This window comes from Macaca nemestrina, chromosome 16 (genome assembly GCF_043159975.1).
Source record: "Macaca nemestrina isolate mMacNem1 chromosome 16, mMacNem.hap1, whole genome shotgun sequence".
Taxonomy (NCBI): Eukaryota; Metazoa; Chordata; class Mammalia; order Primates; family Cercopithecidae; genus Macaca; species Macaca nemestrina.
This window is the reverse complement of record NC_092140.1, coordinates 42176082-42194310: the sequence shown is the minus strand read 5'-3', so window position 1 is coordinate 42194310 and position 18229 is coordinate 42176082. Positions and strand designations below refer to the sequence as shown.

Sequence of the window (18229 nt, the reverse complement as noted above, 5' to 3'; positions counted from 1 at the left end):
CACCTTCATTTTAAATAGAAAACAAATGCTCTTGTTACTGTTTAGTATTCATGTTGTTAGGCTGAATTTGTCGTCTAGAATAGATGTTTGACTATAAATGCTACCTTCTGGTTTTATTCTTTTCTGATAGTATGGTCATGACAATATACATATTTAGCTCTTCTGAGCATTTAATACAACTCCCTTTGGTATTCTCTATATGATTTTACTCAGCAGATTTGTGTTATTAAAGTGTATATAATGGCACACAGAACATTTGGAATCCACATAGGAACTAAACAATCTTATTTATTGTTAACATTCAACTAGTCTATTTTGCAGGTACCTTGCAGTAAGTGTCATAAAAATGAGTAGTTAGACCTTTTTAAATTGTAAGAACTACCTATTTGATTAACCACAGATTTTATTTATGTAGCACAGAACTTATAAACCCTTCCTGCATTAGACTGGGCTTCAAACATTCAATAAAACACATTTACTGAGTCCAAGATTAAATCATACATTGTTTAAAATTAATTATTCCTTTTAATTGCATTGTATAAACAGAGATGACCTGTTAATTTAAAGAAAATCTATCAGCACAAAATGAATTCACTCATATAAACAAGCAAGATGAACTTGACCTTGTTTGAACTTGTTTTGATGTGGCCCAGATGGTAGGCTACATGCTTGAATAGCAGGCTAAAGCTGAGGAAAAACTCATATAGCAAGATCTAGATTTATAGCCTTCTGCAAATTCCTACCTTGTATTGTCCTTTCAGCATCTGTTCTGCCGCCACTGCGGTCAGCTTCAATCTCTGGGGTCAGAGACTCTAAAAGCACAGAAAGGTAAGAGTGACACACATTTCATTTGATTCCTATTGTCCTTTTTTTTTAAAAAAAGAGCAACCTGTTACTTTGCTGCTGAATTAAAATTACATAAATCTTTGTCATCTTTTAAAGGTTGAACAAAAACTATAACCATAAGAATTTTCGGAAGATTTGAACAGTAAGCAACGCAACATTGTTCATAAAAGAGGATGGGGGTTGGGAAATTCTCAAATTAATATTTTATTGTGTTTCAGTAGAAAAAGATCTGGTTAAACAGAGACGCAATGCCAAGTCCCAGATGCTGGAGTTCAGTAAAAAACAGTGGAAGCACCTATAAAATAAGTCATTTTCCCCAATACGTTCTTCCCACCCTGCTTTCAGCTTCAAGTATAGCTGAATGAATCACAAGATATAGAAACATACAAAACTACAAACACATGTCTAAACTGTCCTTTTAGCATTAAAAATGACAGTTATTCATGCAATAATAAACACCCTCTTACCATTTAAGACCCTGAGACTATCTGTGGAAGCTGCCTGTTTTAGCGTCTGTTCTGCTTGTTCACGCCGTTTCGTCTCAAACTCAAGTGCTTCCTGCAATTTTCTCTTCGCCTTCTTCTCCTTCTTTAGCCTCTTTTGAACTATGGCTAAAAAAGAGTGTATGCATATTATTATTATTGAAATTTTTGTAATGCTGCTAATTTACAAATGGTCTATGTTTTTTATGTTATTCATTTTGTTTTCCTGTTGGACTGAGTCTACCTATAAAAAGAGAGTTCCAAAAATCTCCACCTTTACCTAAAATAATTCCCAGTAAAATAATAAGAAGGCCAATTTTTATTTTAGCCTAGAACTATTACAAGAATAGCTTTAATTGTCATATGTAAAGATAAATTTAATAGGAAACTAATTTTAGTAAATGTTTGTATTCACTGATAAAGGAAGCTTGATTAAATGAATTTTGTGGCTTAGTTCTCTGTCCTTGAATCATAATAGTGCAGAGTCATTTGGATAGTGCAAACCCTTATAAGCATGCCTCTTTCCTATTTCCTCATAAGGAATCAATTTTGAGCAGCAAATGGAGCATCTCCCCTAAAAATGCTTTGGAAAGCAATGTTAGACCAACTCAGTTTTCAATAATTTCTTCCTTAAAATTTTAGGAAATGCAATAAATATTTTTTGTACATTAGAAAAAATACTCTTAATTATTGTTAACGTATATAAGCAGAAATGTTTTTGTTGGGATGAAGTTGTGATGATTCCCTGAGAATATTTTTCTCATAGCAAATTTACAGTACTATGATATATTTTAAGAAAATTATTCTACTTTCACTCTGCAGAAATCTGAGGCAGTATGAAACCTCATTGCTAATAATAATATGCTACTGGTAACAATAATGATGAGCCTTTTATATTTTAAAAAATAGATAATACAAAAAGTTGATTATGAAACATTTTTCTCCAACTGGACAATTTAAATATTTGTATATAATATTTACTCAATAAATAATAACTAATGTTCTTTACAAAATGTATATCAACTATGCTTTCTGGAGGACAATTGTTTTAACTTTTACTACATATATATGTATACATATGGTAACTACTCAGCATATGGGAATATGCATTTTTCTTTAAAATTATCTTTGATGGTTGATAAACATTGTAGACATCAGTGTGACAGACTCAGTATGAGAAAATGCTTCTCTTAATCATGAAGACTACTCATTCCATATTTACTATTTGATTTCTTACTACAGATTAAAAAATAGCAATACTTTTAAAGCAGAATATTTAATCAAAATATAAAATAATAATGGTTCAAGTAAGTATTTTAGTTTTCGCTTCTAATTTCCACATAATCCTGTTTTTATTATTACTAATATTTTTAAGATGGCAGCTCATTTACATGTCACGTATATTGTTGCTGTACCATATATTTTTAAAAACCTGCTTTGTATCAAAATGTACACTGGCTATGGTGTTATACGAAAAGTAATTGAAACTGATTTTAAATAAATGTTAATTTCCCTTATTTAATGGTGTGCAAATCATGTGCTTACCTTAAAAAAATTACCTGCCTACTGTTTCCCTTCCCAAAGATGATTATTTATGAGTCTCCTTGAAAAGAAACAGTAATTTCTGAAATATTTATTTGTATTGCATGCTCTTGTGGCTCTAAAGGCTTAATATCCTGCACTTTTCCACTGATGGCTCACGGTTTCCTCCTACGTGATTGAACCCAATAGGATTGCCATGTTCTCTTTCTTCAGGGTAATACACTGCTACAATAGACACATTCATAATAGATAAGTATTGATAATTATTGCCTTGAATTTACTGTTCGTAATTAATTAAATGGGAACTTTACGGTGTGATCTGCGAATGTTTTGCCCTCTAGTGGTTAATGAAAGAAAACAGAATGTAAATCCTCCCAAAAGGTTTGAACCAATAAAATTCTGAAGGTCTCTCCAGTAACCAAATGGGTACTTTAGGAATCCCTGGGCCTGCCTTTAAGTTATGTAAAAAAGGACTAAACAAAATTTAGTAAGAGCAAAATAAAAACATGGCTGCTTCATGGAAGATGATTCCATAGATTGAGCTCTTTGACCCAACTTCCTTATTCACTTGGAATACAGCCATTATCAATGTTTACCTTGTTTTGATTATTTAAATACCTGAATCTATGGAAGCCACATTATTTAGAACTGTGCTATACATCTGGGATGACAGCTTCCCGAATTGACCAAATTCCAAGAATACATTAGCTGTTGCTTCATAATAGCTAATAAAACAACCTGGTAAATCCTGCTAGTTTAAAAGCAAAACAGAACAATTTTTAAATGACCATGTCAAACATATACAAGAAAATAATGTGGAGCATTTATATTGGATATATATTAAATGAGTGAAAAGTAGCCCCCACTTCACTTCTAGAATACTTAAAAGAATCATAGTTGAAGCAAAGAGGCAGTTGATCGTAGACAAAATAATCTTCAAATTCATACATAAAATAAAGATGCAAATATAAATGACCTTCAAAATTATCTATAGATGTACTGTACAGTGTGATAAAAGAAGCAATTCACAGATCAATAATAACATTATTTTATCCAATAAGAATTTATATCAGTTTCTACTCTGTGTACTTGACCTTGTTGGATGAAAATGAGGCCTTCAGAAAGAAAATTATACAAACATTTAACTTTGGTAATTTGTTCAGATATTCATCCATTTTCAATTTCAGTTGATAAATATCTTAGTAAACCTGCTTCGCTTGAATAATCAGTATTTTCTATTTTAGGTTTATGAGTTTAACTCAAGTTTTTCAAAGGGCAATTGTGAATTAACATAAAATTTTTCTTCATGGCTATCATTAGAGTTTATTCTTCTCTTAAAGAACATGAATTTTTAAACTCAACCATCAATAGAAGTTATATAATTTATGATGTAATGGACGTATTTCAATTTCCTGAGGTAAGAACAGAAGAGAAAACATGTACTTTGGAGATTAAGAAATACAATGAGCCTAGGATTCAAATTCTGCTCTGAATTTTAGCTACCGTTAAATTAAAAAAAAAAAAAAACTACAATTTCAAAATAAATCATCATCACAGTAATATGTTTAATATTTTCTGTAAATATTAAACTTATTTGGAAATTTAGAAATACCTCTATTCTTTTGTTCCATAGCCAACTGCTTTTCAAGTGTTTCCCTTAGTTCTCTTTCCCTTAAAAAATCCATCTTCAGCTCTGTTTTTTCCAGTTGGACCTGTTTCTCTTGAGCTCTGGCATTATCTATGGCAACTTTCAAGAGCCCCTGTACAAAAAAGATATTCGGAATGGTAATATTTTAATACAAAGCACTTTTCGTTCATTACTTAAAAGCATTTTAAGAGCGAAGAACCCAGTGATCAAATGATCTAATTCTTGTGCATTCACTTTGCACTCACTAGGACAAATACTATAACTAAAGCACAAAACTCCTAAGTCTAGTTAAACTATTTTCGGAAGACAAATATTTATGGCATGCAGGTTTAATTGCTTCTAATTAGAATATCTAGATCCAAAGTTAAATGAGGGCAGCACGTAAGCGTGTCTAAAAAATAAGAACTGAGAAGGAAATTAGGCTGAAACTCCTCCACAAATAATTATCTGACATGGTTTACACAACCTTCCAGGATTCTGGCAGTGCTCACCTTTCTCCTCAGAGCTCATTCTCCCACTCCCTACCATGAGTACATAGCCGCAATGGTCTCCTTTTGTTTCCTCAATGAAACAATTTGCTTCTGCCCCCACAGACTTTGTTCTTTCTGTTCCCTTCCTGAATGCTTTTCCTCCAGATCTCTGCATGGCTCACACCCTCATTTCATTTCATCTTTGCTCAAAGTCACCATTCAAGAGAGGCCTTCTCTTACTACCCTGTCTCCAAATGTATCTTATTACTCCCTCCCTAAAATTCTTCATAGAATGTGTCATTATGTGGTATTGACATATATTTATTTGTTTACTGACTTATGTTACGTGTTCTCTATTAAAATGTAAGATCTCTAGGGCAGGGGCATGTTCTGTCATTCGGAACTATGCCCCCAGGCCCAGAAAGTGCCCACTATATATTAGATTTTAAAATTTCACAAATAGCAATTATAGTACTGCTACATTTTTCTTGAGATACATAATAGATTTAAGGGATCTAAAAATTGGTTTAGTAGTATATTACTTTTTAAAAAGCCATTCAAGATGGTTGTAATAAACTCAGGATAACTTCTAGGAAATGATTAGGCAGTGTAATAATTTAAAAGAACATATGGAGAAAGAAAATTTTATTCATACAACTAATCTTGGATATATTTATATATTTTTTGACATACTGTATGCTTTTAAAAATTAGCAGTATTTTAAGGTTCTTAAAAATCAGATATGGAAATATGTTAAACATATAAAAAGCATTCTCTGTTTTCTCTCCTAAGATACTCTGAAACAGTTACTAGTGAAAATTAGAGCTAAAACTTCTCTTCAATTCAGCAATACAAAAAGAGTTTTTGAAGTAGAAGATATTTTGCCTTGGTCTGTGAGTGTCAGAGACTGAAATTTCTACTGAAGTTAAAATGAGATGAAAGTTGATGTCATTTGTAGATGTACTCTAGGATGTGACTCCCTTGCAAGATATTATGAGCAGTTTGAATCAGGAATTTCTACTCCAGCTTGACTTGTTAGCACAATAGAGAGGTAGTCCTACTTCAGTTTACCAATGTAGTTTATAGCATTGCTGTAAGCCAATTTTATTCTCTTTTGACCACATATAAATTATTCCATATTTGCCATACCTGACCCTGAATCTGCTGGTATAATTCTTGTGATATGAAACAAGCTGAAGAAAGATTTCTCTGTGGCAGTTTGCCCCTCCCCACTCTTTTTTGTTTAACAATAAAACATAGCTGCTAAGGAAACTGCCATCTTAACTCAACTCAGCAACATTCCTGTGTAAGCTTCTTCTTCATCAGGAACAAACAATTAGTAACAAATGAAAGAGATCATTACATCAAGTGCCCTTTTAGATCACCCCAATTAAAACTTTAGCTGTATTTTAATTCTAAGATACCAAATTCTAATTTTCTGCTCTGATTGCTCTTGTTGACTTATCTTTGAAAGATGTACTCTCTGTGCAATGTCTAGAGATTATTTAGCAAGATGCCAATGTTGGCACCACTTAATGTGTTGATTGGTTGTATTATCAGTAGCTGTTTAAAATAAATTACTATTAAACTATTATTGTCCTTGGCTGACAAAACACAATATTTTGGTGTTATTTAAATATGAAACAATCATTATGAATAAACATGTTGAATAATGTTAAACTGCAACTCTAATTTGTGTAATTTTATATTAATATTCCTTGCAAAGAGTGAAGTTGTTGAGAGCATTTATGCTTACTGTTTCCTTTTGTTACAGTTGCTGCTAATGTGACTAATGTTAATACATTACCTATTCCTGCTGATTATGTCTGAAAAATATTAGCTTTTAGGATCCAATACTCTCTGGGACTACTTATAAGCTATATAAAATTAAATGTAATTTTTAGACTTTGAATCAGTGCATATCAGTAGGAGTCCAGTGTGAACAAAAATCTGTACTAGAGCCAAACTGATGCATATGCAAAAGTATGTTACTGCCAGTGACAGCTCTGCTTCAAAAAATACAGAAAACCGATTAAATTTCAATGCAGCAGGGGGCTGGGAAAAGCAATAGGAAGTAGTGTTCACAACATCTACAAATCTTTAGGACACCATTGTAGTCATCAATGATAATAGTACTTTCAGATTTGTGTAACTTCTGTAAAATTTCCAGGTCGATCACATGCAAACGGTCACATTAAATGCGGCATCTCACTTGAACATGCAATATCCAGAAAACGCTGTGGCAAAAATGTGTATTACAGAAAACGATAGAAGGTTTAAAGCATGATTTTTTCTCCAAGGGGAGGACGGTTCTTAGGATATTGAAGTTGGTTAATGACAAGTCTAATGAAATACATTTTAAGGTTATGCCACAGCAATGGTGAGAGACAATAGTTGATTGGCCCCAAATTTATTTTCTATGAGTGAGGCATAATGGTTGTTATAATACATAAATGTCATTGTTTTCTAAAATAATCTAATTTGTAAATTATTTTCATCTTTTTTTAGAGATTGAGTAGTTTTTTTTTAAAGGACACTGTATCTAGCAATGTTTCTACTGTTGATATGGCTTCGAAAGTACAGTATCTGTCTATGTAAGACGACTTCAAATAATATTGCTAAGAAACATTTCTTAGCAACCTAGCTAGATCCTGGAGGAAAAGCTTACTTGATGCATGTTTGTATTTAACATAAATTTATTTCAGAATCCGACAATAAGTTAGGTTTCTCGAGTGTCACTGAAACTCATGTGACAAAATTTGTTCTCAGTAATGTGTTGCTTCAAATGAAATTAAAACACCTTAGTTGAAGAGGATTTTAGCAATCACCATCGTAACCAAATACTTTTAAAGATGAGAAAACCAAGGTGCAGAAGAATCAAGAGACTGATTGAAAATCCCAAATACTGAGTAGAGTACGCCTAGATCAGAACTATCCAGCTACTTAGTCTTCTTTATTATTATTTTAATGTTTCCCTGGTCTCTTTTCAGGGAGAAAAAGGATAATGTCCCTTGGAATCAGGAACTTTTGTAGACCAAAAAACAAACAAATAATCAATAACAAACACATAATCAATAGTACAGTATCAACTGACACTTTTTTTTTTTTTTTAGAAGGAGTTTCGATCTTGTTGCCCAGTCTAGCATGCAAATGGCGCCATCTCAGCTCACTGCAACCTCTGCCTCCCAGGTTCAAGCAATTCTCCTGCCTCAGCCTCCCAAGTAGCTGGGATTACAGGCATGTACCACCATGCCCGGCTTATTTTCTTTTATTTTTAGTAGAGTTTTCGTCCTGTTGGCCAGGATGATTTCAAACCCCTGACCTCAGGCAATCCACCCACCTCAGTCTCCCAGAGTGCTGGGATTTACAGGCGTGAGCCACCGCGCCCGGCCCAACTGACACATTTTCAGAGAAGTTCTTGTAACAAAATATACTACCATACTCAGTTTAATGCTATGATTATTGTCCTGCAACGCCGATGTATGACAGGTACAAGCAGAGAAGATTCATAATATATAATTACCATTGAAAATAAAAACATAATGTAGGGCCAATATATTTGATACAAGCTTCCCCATATTTTGAAGTCAATGTCTATTTTGTTGGGGTTTATGCAAAGTCTCCACCTAATTAATGGTATTATATATAATTATGTATTATAATTAAATTATGTATCAATAATTAAATTATGATTAAATTTAATATTTAAAATATTATATTTATATAATAAATTAATATAATAAATAACAAATATATACTGTAATAAATAATATATTAATATAACAAATGAATATATAATAAAATTATTATAAATATGATAATTTTTATAATTATAAGTTTATTATAATTAAATTATAATTAAAATTATGTATTAACAATGTAAATAAGGAAACTATTATTTTATTTTAAAATATATTAAAAAGTAAAGTAAAATTATTGGCCGTGATATTGAAATGTAAAGAACTGAAGATGGATAATCAGAGTACAGTCATTCACCTCCATAACAATTTTCTGGTCCACAAGCATACATGATGGTGGTACCATAAGATTATAATATCATATTTTTACTGTACCTTTTCTATGTTTAGACACACAAATACTTGCTATTGCTCTACAGTTGTCTACAGTATTCAATACAGTAATCTTCTATATAGGTTCATAGCCTGGGAACAATAGGTTATGCTGTATAGCTAGGTATATACTAGGCTATATCCTCTAGGTTTGTATAACTGCAATCTATGATGTTTGCACAACTACAAGACTGTCCAGTGATTCATTTCCCGGAATGTATCCCCAGTGTTAAGCGATGCATGACTATAGTTCACTCTTATACTTAATTCTTTTTCATTTTCTTTCCACAAACACAGACGTAGAGAATAATTCCTCCTAGATACCATGGCTGGATTATGTCCATTTATTAGGCTATAGTGAATCAATCTGGAGCTGCCATTTCTTGTGTGTGTATGTGTTTTTAAGATAGGGTCTCACTCAGTCACCCAGGTTGGAGTGCAGTGGCGCCATCATGGCTTACTGTAGTCTCGAACTCCCAGGATCAAACTATCCTCCTGCCTCATCCTCACAAGTGTTAATAGCTGGGACTATGGGCATGCCCCACCATGCCCAGCTAATTTTTGTATTTTTATAGAGGCAGGGTCTCCCCATGTTTCTCAGGCTGGTCTCAAACTTCTGGCCTCAGGTGGTCTTATCGCCTCAGTCTCCGCTGGAATTACAAGTGTGAGTCACAGCACTCAGTGAAGCTGAAGCTATTGCGCTTTTAACATATGTTTTAGGTCTTTCTTGTTTGCTTAATTCTTCCATGTAGATAGATTATAGTGAACCAAACTCCAATCATATATCCCCTCATGGCAAATAAATCTTCAATGCTAACCTCACTCCTAAATTTTATATTCTCTACTCAAACTTTACATTTTCACTTATTAGTTATTTTAATATTTGCAAGCCACTTTTTAAATCCTTTTTGTAACAAGATAGATAAAGTAAATAATTTGCTCACACCCTATGTGCTAAAGGGTTCTAGATTAAAAAGAGTGAGTAGGGCCAGGCATGGTGGCTCACACCTGTAACCCCAGCACTTTGGGAGAGGGGTAGATTACTTAAAGTCAGGAGTTTGAGACAAGCCTGGCCAACATGGTGAAACCCCGACTCTACTAACATTTTTTTAAAAAATAGCCAGGTGCGGTGGTGGGAGGCTACTCCCAGCTACTCGGGAGGCTGAGACAGGAGAATCACTTGAGAGGCAGAGGTTGCAGTAAGCCCAGATTGTGCCATTGCACTGCAGCCTGGGTGAAAGAGGGAGACTCTGTCTTAAAAAAGAAAAAAGAAAAGCAAAGGAAAAAGAAAAAAAAAAGAGTAAGTAGAATTATCCTTTGATCATGTTCAAATGGTAGCTCATGTTCGAAGGTGTCATATCCAATTAATTGACACTAAAATTTTAGTCTCCTTGCATAAAATCTCACAGGTTGTTCTCCATGGACAAGTTTGAAAGAGGAAGCCATAATGAAAGATTGCCCACAATGAAAAAAAAATGCCATATAGAAAAAGTAAAAGCAATTTTAAAAATCAAAAACTGAACTGTATCCATATTCCTTACTAAACTAAATTACTGTTCTTTACTCTAGACATCTGTATCCATTATCACTTTTAATTTTTAAAACACTCAAATGTCAGGAAGTAGTATAGCTCAAGCACTAACAAAATTCTTGTTCCCAATTACTTACATATATACATTTTATAAATTTCTAAATATAAAATTTAAATATAAAATGTTTATATATCAACATAGGATTTTTATAGGTCTTTTTTTTTCTTTTTACTTTAGATTTCTTTATTCATTATGACTTTTCTTTTCTATCTTTTTTTTTTTTTTTTTGAGATGGAGTCTCATTCTATCACCAGGCTGGAGTGCAGTGGTGCAATCTTGGCTCTGTAACCTCCGCCTCCCGGATTCAAGTCATTTTCCATCCTCAGCCTCCCAAGTACCTGGGACTACAGGCACGTGCCAATACACCCAGCTAATTTTTGTAGTTTTAGTAAAGACATGTTTTCACCATGTCAACCAGGATGATCTCTATCTCTGGGCCTCTAGATCTGCCCACTTAGGCCTCCCAAAGTACTGGAATTACAAGCATGAGCCACTGTGCCCCGCTAACTTTTAATTTCTAAAACGCTTAAATGCAGGAATGCAGTATAGCTCAAATAGTTAACAAAAGTCTGGTGCCCAATTAATATATATATATATATGTACATTTTATAAATTTAAATTTTAAAATAAAAATTAAATAGAAAATCTTCACATATAATTATAGTATTTTTCTATTGATCTTCTTTTAAAACACAAAGAAATAACTGACAAAAATTTAATTTTGATGATGATGTCATGGAAAGGACATCTGTAGTAATCATTACAAATTTTAAATTCCAGGCTTTATTGACTATTAGAACAATAACACTTTATGGAAACACTTTATTTTACAGGGTGTTTTGGTCATAATTTTAATAAAAAGTAACATCTTAAAAAAATGGAGCTTTAAACTTACTACACAAAAAGTATGTTACCATTTTGACACAGAAAGCACAGAACCCTATTATATATAATTGAAACTGCAGAGGAAATTGAGGTAGACAGAACGTAATTACCCATATTAGAATTTGGACAGCAATCACATTTATACTGTATACCTAATAATCTGGGGTCATGACTATTTAAACATTCCATACCATTCCTACGATAATACCATAACTCAGTAAATGTGACAATAGTAAAAGAGTTAGCATCTGTAAGCTTTTGTAAAACGATATGAAACCATTACTGACAATAAATGTGTGTATGTGTGTGTTTGTATATGTATGTGTGTGTATATATATGTATTTATAATATATATGTGCATGAAATTCAGTAGGATTTTAAATTTTTATTTCACCTGTGGGCACATATGTACATGCATGTATAAATATAGGCATATGCATATTAGACATATATATAACTGCATCTATATATACACATACATATAAGTAAGATTGAAATGGACAAGTCTAATTTATCTATCTAACATCTATCTATCTATCTATCTATCTATCTATCTATCTATCTAAGATGGAGTTTCACTCTTGATGCCCAGGCTGGAGTGTGATGGCACAATCTCAGCTCACTGCAACCTCTGCCTCCTGGGTTCCAGCAATTCTCCTGCCTCAGCCTCCCAAGTAACTGGGATTACAGGTGCCCGCCACCACGCCTGCCTAATTTTTTCTATTTTTTTTTTTAGTAGAGACTGGGTTTCATCACGTTGGCCAGGCTGGTCTCGAACTCCTAATCTCAGGTGATCCACCTGCCTTGGTTTCCCAAAGTGCTGGGATTACAGGCATGAGCCACTGCACTCGGCCCCTAATTTATTTTTAATAAAACATTCTTATTGTGGGTGTTCTAACTTTATCAGTCCCAGATCCCTATAATTTGGGAACAGAAATAATTTAGTTTGTCTTGACCATTGTCCTTTTATCTACTCTTATGAAAATATATCTTCAAAGCATATGGTAGGAAAAGGAGAGTATATTAAATCTACAGCCACCTACAATGAATAATTTTTCTAAAATTTGTACATTTTAAAACTGGAGTTTTCTTTTCCTTCTTTTCTTTCTTTCTTTTGCTCTTTCTTTCCTTCCTTCTGAAATAATTATAGTTTGAGGTGATGTGGATGACATTCCTAATCTGAGTATTTCTGGTCCGTAGAGTGTCGATGAATACTCCAAACTGATAGGATTTGACTTTGAAATGTAGTGGTCATATACAATGCAAGAGTACATGTGTCAAACGTGCTCTTCAGATGAGCATGCTGTTTTACACTGATGAAACCCAGAAACGTTTTCTCTGCTGAAATTGAAATTAAATCCTCACTGACCTGGTTAAAGAGCTTTCAGTTAATGACAATACATGCAAATAGCTTTTCCTTCGCTTCATATTGAGTTTGATACATAAGAAAATGAATTATTCCTTTACTTTTCAGAACTTAAATTCAGAAATGTTAAGGAATATTTTCTGAAAACATTTACCTTAACATAGGAGAAATCATTAAAAGCACTATCTTATAGAAAACAATAATATGGGTGAAATTTAGAAAAAAAAGTATTTTGTTTTATATAATCAACTATTTCACCATGATTTAGTATAGGCTGGATTGATGATTTTCATTTACTGCATTATAAAACCTTAAAGTTGAATACAGTTCTGGAGACTCTAATTACATTAGTATTAAAAAATGCCATATTAATAGATGAGAAGATATGTTACATTAAAGGCCTTCTGTTATGTCCTTGGAGAGGTAAATAAAATTAATTACATTTCCACTGGGGGAAACTTTAATATGATAGGATATGTGTACAGAAAAATATTACTGAGGATGGAATGTTAGAGTAAAAAGTTTTTTTAAAAAAGGAGCTTACCAGCACACTATCAGCAACTTGTGCCTACTACTCACTAGCTACCCAAATATGAAGAAGTAGAGGACAAATATCTCCATCTGGGGTCCACATGATCACTTCATGTGTGGGCAAGAAAATTATGCTTTCTTCTATCCCAAACACTCTTATTATCTTGGCTCCACACTCTATGTTATTGTTAACTGTAAGTATTTTTGATTCATAATGTACTGTACATAAAATATACATCCTGAGGACCACATAGGAAATCCATGGAAAGTTTGGTAAGGCTTTTTGAAGTCTAGTCTTTGAAGAAATTCTATTAACTGAAACAAACTTATTCATGAAAGAAGTCGTTTTTTTTGGATTCTTCTAAATTAGACTTATCTTAAATGACTAAACATATCATTTCCTCACTAGAAGGCCAGAAGTTTAAAAATAACTAAATATTTATTAGAACTAGTGTGCTGTTGTTTAGTAAAATCAGACAAACTTAAACAGTTAAATTCCTCCCGTTAGTTGGTAATAAAGAAAGCATTTTAGACGGAATGAATTTTAAAGACCTATGTCATTTCGTCAGTTTTTATTACAGCTTAATATGTATATATATATATATATAAATATATATGAGTATTTCTAAGTCAATTTGATTAGTGTAACAGGTTTAAAATATTAGTTGCTTGAAGAGTTTAATAGCATGTTTCAGTCAGTCTAATGAATGGATTAAGTAGGAACAGTATAAATTTTGGAAAAAAAAATCTACAACTGGGTGTTCCGTATGTCTTTCTTCCAGGTTGTACAAAGGCCTACCTGTATGTTAGTCAGAAGGGTCTCGATGGAAGACAGTCCATCAGGAAACAGAAAAGGAGATGGAAAACCCGGAGGCAGTGGTTGTCCATGCCCAGTTAGAGAGAGTTTGTCAAGGCTGTCTCTTGCGGTTGGTGTAGAAAGCGGGGTCTCATCTGTATGTGATTGAAACAAAAATATAGAACAAGTTACGCTTGTCTGTTTTTATTAGATCTCAGTAATGGCTTCCCTAGTGGTTTCCAGAACATTTATTGCAAATTGGTTCCTGCTATCAGGAGAAAATGCTTTCTGCTGAATTTTCTTTAATGAAAAAGCTGTGGAGATACAACAAGATAACATTAATGAGTAACTTTATAAGCCTTTTAAATGCAGTCTCTAATGAGACTGAGTTTACAGTGCCATAGAATCTTTTTAAAACAAATATTATCTCATATATAGTTGTGATAATATATTCAGGCTGACTTTATGGGCACCTTCCCAATTATCTCACTTTAGTTTGTTCTGTTTGGATTGACAATAGAATATTTCTAGAGCTCCATATAAGAGAAGGGCTTTGTATATTAGGAAGCTTCCTTCTCCATTAACCCTTCCTTTATATCAATGATTTCTTCAAATTTATTCTTAAGGAATTTACAAAAGAATGCAAAGTTAAAATCTTTCACTTTACACCTAAAAAGAAAAACTAGAATCCAAACATGTATTTCTAAATTATAACTGAATTATTCATTATCATTAGAATTAAAGACCTAATTTTTTTGAACTTGAAGACCGTTTACCTACATATTGAAAAATTACAGCTTCCACACATAAAAAAAAAAAAGGTATAAAGGAAGAGTAATAAAATGCTACTTCTATAACAATATTCAGGGAATAAAGTTTAAAAATCCCTTCAAAATAAACTAGTCTTTATTTATTGAATAATCCTCAAAATTTTAAGCCATTTAGAGTAACACATGAATACAGATTCTTTTTGCCTCTCACAGTGAAATCCTTTTATTTAGTTTTTTTTATTATTTAACCATTTTTAAAGTTTCACATAAGATAGATACAAGTTATGGCTTATTTTAGTTTATCATAATCACAGAGAAAATTTTATTCATGGCAGGATCCTCAGTTTTATAAATATTTTCATATTTCACCCCAGGAAAATTAATCAGAGCAATGTATTTGCACAGTCCCGATAGTATCTCTCAATTTTGCAAGTGGCTAAAAACTTCACCATACTTGCCTTGTGCTTATAATTTGATTCCACTGTTCTCCTCAATCATTCTTTTATTTTTCATTACACCGCCTAACCACACAACACGTTTTCCAATTACGTCTCTCTGGGGCAGAAATATTGTAGAAGCCGCCACACTTCCCTGTCCCTCACTAATGTCTGAACAAGTTAAATTCATCTCCCTCACCTTGCCACATTTCTAGTTAACAAACCAAAAGGAAACAAAAGATGGGGAGGGGAGTAATGGCCAGAAGGCCTCCTATTGACTGCACCCCTCTCACACTCACGACTTCGCAGTTTCTCCTTCTACTCCCTCCTATGTTAACTTATTGAGACAGATGATCTGAGGCAGCAAGTACTAGAATAAGAAACAGAGTAAGCAAACTAAAGTAGGACTCATGTTATTTTTCTTTTTAATCACACTTGTCACCAGGGTTAAAGAAAGATGGCCGTGAAGGGGCAGGGATGCTGCATGGCTAATGTGAGCAAGGTGATCTTGGACGCCATTTACCTAGCTATCATAAATTACTCTTCCAAACCAAGGCTGCTAGTGTTTTCTTCTAATAGCTCTGGAAAGGCACTTGTTAAACATATATGTGCATGTGAAATTGTTTAAGAATGGAGAGCAATATTTTTTGATCATCATCACCTTAGCTGTCACATGCTAAAGAAAATGTGGCTTAATAGATCATGGGGATAATAATTGCTTGTCTCTTGAAGAAAGGCATAGAACCAGATGACCACCTGAGGTTGCTTTCAGCTTTAGAATCTATGATTCCACAATTATTAAAGACTGTCCAAGAAAATAAAGAATCATATGTATGTGTACACATTTGGGCTATAAGTTTCATCATCCCCATGATTATTTGATTTAACTTCAGTGCATTTATGCTTGACTATATTTGGCTGTTGTGTGGATTAAATCATTAAATCACTCATGATGCATAAATTTATGTAGCCATTATTTATTTAACATAAACAATGTGCTGGATACCGGAGATCAAATGCTAAAAACACAACTGGAAAGCCTCAAGAGGCTCATGTAGCCTAGAGTGACTGATTCCAATTGTTAAATAGCTAACTCCTATAGCCAGTAATACAGTTTTCCTTCCCTCATTATTTCTTTAGATATTCCATTTATCCAAACATAGCATTAAAATTCCGTATATATATGTACATGTGTGTGTGCATGCCTTTAAGCATATTTTTTTCCTGCAGCTGTTTTAACGGAATGCTCCTCTTGGACCTCATGATTCCAGCTGTATGAGAATAGGCTATTATGTGTTACAAACTTATGTAATTGGATTCCTTCATTTATCATTTTACATAGTGAAGATACTACATAAGGACACATTAGCTCAATATGTACATAAGAAATTAGCAAATCTGGGGTAGAATGCTTAAGAAATGAAAAAATGCTTCTTAAAGTCAACACACAATTTTGAAAAGAAAACAAACTAATCGAAGATCAAAAAAACAAAAACAAAAACAAGAATACCTTTGGGTCTCATGACCCTATTATCTGAGATAAAGTTGCCATCTTGTGGCAATTAGCATCATAGAAGATTTCGTTTAGCTCTTCCTACAAAGATTGTAATATTGGGATCGTAGTTCCACCTTTTAAAATAAAAGTGACCTTTGATTTCCTAAATGTTCAAAGAAGATTAAAGCAAAAGTTTGAGAGGTCAATGAAGAAGAGAGTTTTGACATCACATAATCTCCACGGACTTCAAAGAGTGAATGATGATGAAATACAAGTTCAAAAAATACCTTATTCTGATTGATATATCTGTACATATTTTTAGGCTTATTTTTAAGAGAAAGTTGGCTAGTCAGATGTCATAGTTTTTGGATTAGTATAGCATTTGACAATGTAATTTCTTGTTTTTTTATTTTTCTTAAAAAATATTTTACTTTAAAATAATTGTATACTTATGGAAAAGTTACATGAATTATACAAGAAATTCCTTCATACTCCTGTAATGTGTGAATGGCTGACCACAAAATATATGTTTATGCATACTTCCTGACACATAATGACAAGTAATGTTATTTTACTTTAAAAAGGGGTTTTCACAGAAAGAATCAAGTTAAGATCTTGAGATGAGGAGACCATCTTGGTTTAGGATGGACCCCAAATCCAATGGCAAGTGTCTTTTAAGACAAAAGCAGAGTAAGGTTTGAAAGAGACAAAAGAGAAGACACAGAGAAGAGAAAAGGCAAAGTGAAAACTAGACAGATATTAGAATATTTCACCTACAGTCAAGGAATGGAGACAACCACCAGAACTAAAAGAGACAAAAAATGGCCCTTGGAAGGAGCTCACTTCTGCTGACACCTTCATTTTGGACTTCTAGTCTCCAGAACTGTGAGAGAATAAACTTCTGTTGTTTTAAGGCACCAGAGTTAAGGTCATTTGTTATAGTCAGATCTGGAAAAGTAATAAAACTCCAGTTCGCCAATTGTTTACATTTTGTCACATTTGGTTTTTCTTAAGTTTTCTCTCTGCCTCTGTCCCTCTCTGGTTCTCTCTCTCTCTCTCTCTCTCTCTCTGTGTGTGTGTGTGTGTGTGTGTGTGTGTATGTGTTTGGTGTGAGGGAGGGTGCATATGTTTGAACCATCTTCCCCAGTTAAGCCTTAAGATTTCAGTGTATATTTCTTAAGTACAAGGTCACACCCTTAAATAAACACAGTCAAAAATCAGCAAGAATAACATATGGAGAATATGATGATTTAATCAAGAGTCCAAATTCCAATTGTATTATTTTTGAGATTTTTTTTT

General features: G+C 33.1%; 1 protein-coding gene across 5 annotated transcripts in view; it reads right to left on the bottom strand.

Moving 5' to 3' along the window:
- The window catches only part of LOC105481766 (dachshund family transcription factor 1), a 510299-nt gene that overhangs the window by 38545 nt on the left and 453525 nt on the right, over positions 1–18229 (bottom strand). For all 5 annotated transcript variants that reach the window (XM_071081253.1, XM_071081252.1, XM_071081254.1 and 2 more), the window contains 4 exons: positions 14232–14383; positions 4483–4630; positions 1314–1457; positions 744–812 (listed from right to left, as the gene is read on the bottom strand). In XM_071081253.1, the coding sequence (XP_070937354.1) occupies positions 744–812; positions 1314–1457; positions 4483–4630; positions 14232–14383 (513 nt within the window). The remainder of the gene's footprint in view (positions 1–743; positions 813–1313; positions 1458–4482; positions 4631–14231; positions 14384–18229) is intronic.